The 7655-nt window shown below is 45.7% G+C and overlaps 1 protein-coding gene across 1 annotated transcript; it reads right to left on the bottom strand.

Moving 5' to 3' along the window:
- Positions 1033 to 2418, bottom strand: LOC106507778 (tripartite motif-containing protein 60-like). Its single transcript, XM_013989297.1, has one exon. The coding sequence runs from the start codon at positions 2416 to 2418 to the stop codon at positions 1033 to 1035; it is 1386 nt and encodes a 461-aa protein (XP_013844751.1).

Raw genomic sequence — 7655 nt, 5'->3', positions numbered from 1 at the left:
CCTAACCCACTGAGCAAGGCCAGGGATCGAACCTGCAACCTCATGGTTCCTAGTCGGATTCACTAACCACTGAGCCATGACAGGAACTCTCTAATAAAATTTTTAAAAAGAATGAATAATGCCAATTGCAGCAACATGGATAGACCTAGAGATTATCATACTAAATAAAGTCAAACAAAGACAAATATGATGTCCTTTCTATGTGGAATTTAAAAAAAGAAAAAGAAAATTAGAGTTCCCACTGTGGTGCAGCAGGATTGGTGGCATCTCAGCAGTGACAGGACCTGTGTTTCATCCCCAACCAGGTACAGTGGGTTAAAGGATCCAGCATTGTTGAAGCCGCTGTGTAGATAGCATTTGTGGATCGAATCTGATCCCTAGAAATCCATGACACTGGGTGGCAAAGAAAAAAATTTTAAAGATTCCTACACCTTTCTCACTTTCTCAGGAGAAATGGAGAATCATAATCAAGATTATAATTTTGGAAAAAAAGACTCAAAGTTCCTGTTTTATTGTACTTGAAAAACAAAAATGCTTCCTGGAATCAAAATATCTGAAAAATAAACTGAGATCACACAGTATTCTAAACATTGTTATGGTGAACCCACTGAGACAAAACCCAAGCTACTCAAAATTTGTTTCTGGTGTCAAGTCTGCTAAAGCCACCAACACACCAAAAGGGTATGTAAGGTTTATCTTAACTCACTGAGGCATTTTGTGGAGTCGGGCAGTCAATGGGCCTAAAATGACTTGAGAGAGGAAAGCAAAGCCACCTTGGGGGGTTTGGTGGTTGGGGAGATTGCCTCCGCAAGAAGAGTCTTCCTGGGTTAGAACCCCCCTTCCTAAGCCCAGAGAAGGGGTCCTGAGAGCTCGCCCAGATGTGGGGCAGATGTGGGGCAGAGGTAAATCCAGAGGGTGAAGATTAAAAGAAATCACCACTCAGACATGGAAGAGGGACTCAGATTCTTCATTACAAGGACTTTCCCGGACACAGGAAGAAAGCAGAACACACAGAACGCCTTCCCATGGGGCTCAGACCTCATCTTCAACTAGATTCAATGTAACTGATGTGGAAGAAGATCCAACAGAGAAGTAGGGCATAAGTTTTCCTGTAAAAATGGCACTGAATGAATATAAAAGAGATCTCTCAATCAAGTTGTAAAAAGAAACTTCTCCCAACTCACAATCCAGAAAAACACCAATCCGACGAGAGTTTTCCAAATCCCCTGTGCCAGATGTGGTTGCCCTGACCTGAATTTTCCAGCAGCCATTGTCTGGGGTTGGTGGTATAGGAACATTTCTGGGGAAAGATTCTTTACACACACCTAAGGACCATTCACCCAGGCCTCTTCCTTCAACCTGCCAAAAATGCCTGCCAGCATTAAATCCCTCAGAACCCAAGACAGCTGGGTGAGAAGTAAAGGCCTGGGGGTTATAAAAACAGTTTAGTTTCATCCTTTGAAATGTTGCTGTTTTCCTATCTTTTGTAATGAAGAGACTGTTGTGAGCAGTTCCAGCATCTAGAGTCAGATATTCCTGAAATGTAGTGATCATTTTGTGCAGGCCAAAATATTGTGGGGGGAGAGTGAAAATCTCCTTCTTTAATTCATAGGAGAAGCCTGCTGGGCTCTCCAGGTTTTTGTATGTGCTATAGATCCTTTCAATGCCCATCAGTAAATCCAGGTCACGCTGCAAACACTTCTTGGTTATTTCATCAAGCAGACTTTTTAATCTGGAACTGTGGTCTGATATTTGGTTCCTTGACTCAATTATTTTATCCTGAACATCCTTCCCATTGTTTAGTAACCTGAAATGAATTGCATCATGCTCCTTATTCAAGAAATGTTTCATATACTCAACTTCAGATTGCAATTTGCTCCTTTGCTTCTGCACCTCTCGCATCAAGTCAAATGTTTTTGAGACTTGCATTTCTAGTGCCTTTTTAGCAACTTCATGCTGCTCTTTCAGGGGCTCAATGGAGCCTTTGAGCCTCCTCCTGTGACAGGCTGCAGCTGGTTCCATGGGCACCACGAGGTGCCCACCATGGTGAGAAGAGATCTTGCACTGGGGACACAGCAGCTCCAGGTCCTCCTCACAAAACAGGCTGAGAACCTGATGGTGCTTCAAACACAGGGCTTTCTCTTCCTGCTGCTTCCCCTCACCTTCCATGTTGGGAAGCTGCTTCACAACATCAACCATGTGACAGAGCTGGGTGTTCCTCCTGAGGCTCCTGTCAGGGCAGTGCTGGAGGCACACAGGACAGGGGAAGTCGCCCTGCAGACCCTCCCAGCGCTGGAGGAGGCACGAGTGACAGAAGTTGTGCCCACAGTCAGTGGTCACGGGGTCTTGCAGGTAATCCAGGCAGATGGGGCAGCTGGCTTCTGCTTGGAGCTGTGCCAGGGAGGCTGCCTGGGCCATTGTCCAAGGAGGGTTTCTTTGTGAGGACATTCCTTCAGAGAGACCTGGCTCTCCAGGGACATGGACAAGGGAGAAGCTTCTGGTCTTCAGCTCACCTGGTTCCTGCAAGAAAATGATAACAAGGAGGAGAGAATATATATTAAAGATTAGGTGCACGTGCATGCACGTACCCACACAAACACATATATACATACATATATATTTGAGTGTTTCACTAGGTCTTTTTTTCCTGAATTCAAATACATACATTTCTTTTTTGTTTGTTTTTGGTTTTGGTTTTGTCTTTTTGCCATTTCTTGGGCCGCTCTCGCGGCACATGGAGGTTCCCAGGCTAGGGGTCAAATCGGAGCTGTAGCCACCGGCCTACACCACAGCCACAGCAACACAGGATCCAAGCCGCGTCTGCGACCTACCCCACAGCTCACGGCAATGCTGGATCCTTAACCCACTGAGCAAGGCTAGGGATCGAACCCGCAACCTCATGGTTCCTAATCAGATTCATTAACCACTGTGCCACGACGAGAACTCCAAATACATACATTTCTTTTGTTTGTTTGGCTTTGGGGATTTTTTTTGTTGGTTTTTTTTTTTTTTTTTTTTTGTCTTTTTGTCTTTTAAGGGCTGCACCCATGGCATGTGGAGGTTCCCATGCTGGGGGTCCAATGAGAGTTGTAGCCGTTGGCCTAGGCCAGAGCCACAGCAACAGGGGATCTGAGCCAAGTATGCAACCTCCACTACAGCTCACAGCAATGTCAGATCCTTAACCCAGTGATCGAAGCCAGGGATCAATCCCTCAACCTCATAGATGCTAGTCGGGTTTGTTAACGGATGAGCCACTAGATGGGAACTCCTCAAATACATACATTTCTAAACAAAAAGATAATTATAGTCAATTGGGATAGTATATATCTGATGATTTTAAAGGTTAATTGCTGTGATTTCATTATTGAAAAGTAATTCTATTCCTGAAATATATATATAGCACACTCTTTTTTTTCCCCCCTTTTCTAGGGCCACTTCCCACGGCATATGGAGGTTTCCAGGCTAGGGGTCTAATCAGAGCTGTATCCACTGGCCTATGCCAGAGCCATAGCAACACAGGATCCGAGCCACATCTGAGACCTACACCACAGCTCACGGCAACACCAGATCCTTAACCTACTGAGCAAGGCCAGGGATCGAACCTGCAACCTCATGATTCTTAGATTCGTTAACCCGCTGGGCCATGACGGGAACTCCCTAGTGATTATTTATTTATTTATTTATTTTTGTCTTTTTAGGGCCGTACCAGTGGCATATGGAGGTTCCCAAGCTAGGGATCTAATCAGAGCTGTTGCCACCAGCCTACACCACAGCCACAGCAATGCCAGATCCAAGCGGCATCTGCCACCTACACCACAGCTCACCGGATCCTTAACCCACTGAGCAAGGCCAGGGATCAAACCCGCAATCACATGGTTCCTAGTCAGATTCGTTAACCGCTGAGCCACGACAGGAACTCTTACATAGCACACTCTTTACATGAAAAACCCTACAATACCAATGACTCGCTTCAGAGAGATGGGGAGCAGGAATGGGTGGGGGCATCACTTCCTTGATGAACATGTGGGATTTTTTCTGAGCTTGTCTCCCTTCCACAGCTCACAAGATGAAGCTGTAACACCCGGTATTTCAGATGGGAACTAGGTCTTAATAAGACCTGTAAAATCCTGATTAATTTAAATGAGGTTCCTGGGAAGAAGCCATAATGCAACATTCACTTGTGTCCTTAGAGAAGAGAAAGGAGATCTTGTCTTGGCTCATTGGTAAGGAACCTGACTAGTATATCCATGAGGATGCAGCTTCAATCCCTGGCCTCCCTCAGTGGGTTAAGGATCCAGTGTTGCATGAGCTGTGGTACAGGCTGGCAGCTGCATCTCCAATTCGGCCCCTAACACGAGAACTTCCATATCCCAAGGGTGTGGCCCTAAAAAGACAAAGAAAGAAAGAGAAAAGAAATCAGGGATGGGCACCCACAGAGGAAAGATCATGTGAGGTCACAGCGAGGAGGAGGCCACTTGGGAGCCAGAGAGGGTCCTCAGGAGAGAGTGGACCTGCTGGCCTTTTGATCTTCACCTTCCAGCCTCCAGACTGTGACCATAAATTTCTGTTGTTGAAGCCTCTCCAATTGTGTGTGGTGATTTGTTATGGCAGCTGTTGGAAACAGACATTGGTTTTGTTGAACTATTTTTCTATTATTTATAAGCTTAACATGTTCTGTGTGGAAATATTTTTCCCAAGGCTGACCAGTATTCCCAGTGTGCTCCTGCCCAGCCAGGCCAAGCCTGCATCTCTGCTCTTTGAGTCACAACTTGCCCTCTGCCTACATCCCTAAGTGTCCACAGCCCATCAGTCTGTGTCTCGTGGAAACGCAGTAGAGATAGCAGCAGATTCAAAACATGAGCCAACAGTTAGAAGTCATTTTTTTTTTTTTTTTGTCTTTTTGCTATTTCTTGGACCGCTCCCACGGCATATGGAGGTTCCCAGGCTAGGGGTCCAATCGCAGCTGTAGCCACCAGCCTACGCCAGAGCCACAGCAACTTGGGATCCGAGCCACGTCTGCAACCTACACCACAGCTCATGACAACGCCGGATCGTTAACCCATCCAGCAAGGGCAGGGACCGAACCCGCAACCTCATGGTTCCCAGTCAGATTCGTTAACCACTGCGCAATGATGGGAACTCAGAAGTCATTGATATGAGTTTGCTGCAAATTCAAACATGAATATCACCCTATCAGTTACACCAGAAGACAAGTGCACTGCCCTTTTGGAAAAGGACTGGGGAATGTCCTTGGGCAAAAGGGGCTTTGCAGACTTTAGAACAAAAGCCCTTGGGGCTTGAGTCCCAGAGTAGTGGGAGGGGAGGAGGGAACGAAAAGGAAACAGGCTTAAAAGCTTAACTTTATCTCAGTTACACTAAGGTGTAGACCTAATTGCCAGAAGACAAGAAGCTTAACTATATGTTTTAATCTCCTCTGTTCCTCTTTTCTTGCAGATAATCCTCCTGCATCTCTTTCCCCACCCAGAGGCACGCCCTAGTCCTGATGGTCACCATGCAGTTTCAAACTGCTGATCAAAGATGGATTTCTGGAAATTATCAGTGATCATGAGACAAAATTCCCTTTCTGCTCTTATTAAAGCAGCTCCCCCCTTCTACTCAGGCGCCCCTTCCACTTAGGGAGTTGGCCCTTTTCTCCCCACCTTCTCCCTGTGCACAAGCTATCACTTTTCAGAAAGCTTTGCTTGCCCAAGAGACTTATGGAAGGGTATTCACTTCTCTCACTCCTCTAGGATTCCTGTCCAAGAATCTAGAAAGGGCCCAGTAACAATTTCACTAGGGAAGGAGGCTATCTGATGATGAAGAATTTAACTGATAGTTATTTTAAGTGGCAAGCATGGTATTCTTGACATCTTCATTTTAAAAAATGAACTTTAAGGCGATACATGAGGAAATGTTTAAAAATGAAATCTTCAGATGCCTAGAGAATTATTTCAAATTAATTGTACAGGGGTGCTTGTGGGCTCTTGGTAAAGAAGGTTGGAAATAAATTATAGTTACATGAGTACAGAAAGCCTTAGTACGTGGGGAGATTTATTATGGTAGTCTCCCTCCAATCTTGGCTAAGTGACCCATTCTGTAACGAAAGCTGTTTCTCCTAAAGCAATTCAGAAATTTAGCTTCAGTCTTTTACTCACTTGCCCACACCAGCCAAGCCAACTTCTCTCCCCTGCTTCTTTGAGTTACCCTCCCTCTCAGAGACCTCGGTTCCTGGCGGTTCTTCTCTCTTCTTCCTCACAGCTGATCCTACTCTGCCTGCATCTCCTCCCATTCAACCCCCCACATTCCCAAGCCTACTCCTCTAACCCCCAGAAACCTCCCAGATTGAGACTGAGGGGAGATGGAGGCAGGCGAAGGGGCCATCTGCTTGGATGCTGTGAGGGCCAGCATCCAGGCGGAACCTCAGGTCACCCGTGGCCTCCAGGGCTGGTTCCTTGACCCCACACCCCTTCGGGGACACATGGAGGAAGGCTCACTGTCCTCTTTCCTGGCTTTTGTGTGTGGGCATAAATATAAATACAAGCAGACCTCCTGAAATAGTTTGATTTTGAACAATAAGGAATTGGTGTCACCCAGAATTCCAGGGTGTTTACATCTCTCATCCTTATTTGGGCGGATTAATTCTAGATTTCCTATTTCCAACACCATCCTCAAAACTACATGAAGAATTACATTGAAGTTCCTGAAAATACTTAAAATCTTGTGTGATGTGATGATCACTAAAACAAATTCTACACAGTTGACTACACATAAAAAGAAAAATGTCTATATATACGTCCATATTAAAAAGCCACCAAAAGCCAGCAAATTACTATTTTCCATAAGGTAACCAACATTCATGTACATAAAAACTTAACTAGGAAGTCCAAATATTGAGAAGAAAATGGAACATCAGCGAGCATGTTGCCTGGCATACAGAAGGTTCCCCTCCCCTGACCCAGGAGCCTGTGGGACTATCCCACACCTCTGGCATGTGTGGTCCAGCTAAGAGGAGGATGTCAGGTAACTTCTATACCTACAGCTGGTGTTTCCCATCCCCTGCTGCATCCTTCTCTGAACCCATAGAAATTGTCCACTCTGCCAGCCAAGTGATTCCAATTAGCACCTCCATCCCTTTTGGACCTCCTAGACTACAACGGCTTACCCATCTGCCTCTACCTTGGGGGCACCCACCTTACCTGCACTTACTTCTTGATCTTGGCTCTGTGCTGGGGGAGCTGCTCTGTATGCTCAAGGCCTGGTGGAACTCGAGCTCTCTGACCTTGACTCTGGGCCCCTCAATTCCTCAAAGACATAAAAAGAAAAATGTTCTTTTTCCAGGGTTCCAGGTAGGAAAACTTGACACAGGCCACCTTTTCTGTTCATTGCAGGGATCAAAATCTGGTCCCTTGGCCTTATAAGCCTGGAGGATGTTTCCTTTCCTTCTTCCCATTGGGCAGACTGAAGAGGCAATCAGCCCAAGGAGATGACAGGCTGCTGCTGATGCCTCCCTTCTTCCTCCCTGATGGCATCTTCTGTCCAGGGGCAGAAGACACTCCCATCTTAATCCTCCCTCTCAAATTCCATCAGTGAACTCATTTTTGGCTATATTGAATATTTTATGTCAAGTTTTCATTTTGTTTTTCTCAAGTAAAATT

The sequence above is a fragment of the Sus scrofa genome, chromosome 8 (genome assembly GCF_000003025.6).
Source record: "Sus scrofa isolate TJ Tabasco breed Duroc chromosome 8, Sscrofa11.1, whole genome shotgun sequence".
Lineage (NCBI taxonomy): Eukaryota > Metazoa > Chordata > Mammalia > Artiodactyla > Suidae > Sus > Sus scrofa.
Note: the sequence above shows the minus strand (reverse complement) of the source record. Positions and strands in the feature narration are given on the sequence as shown.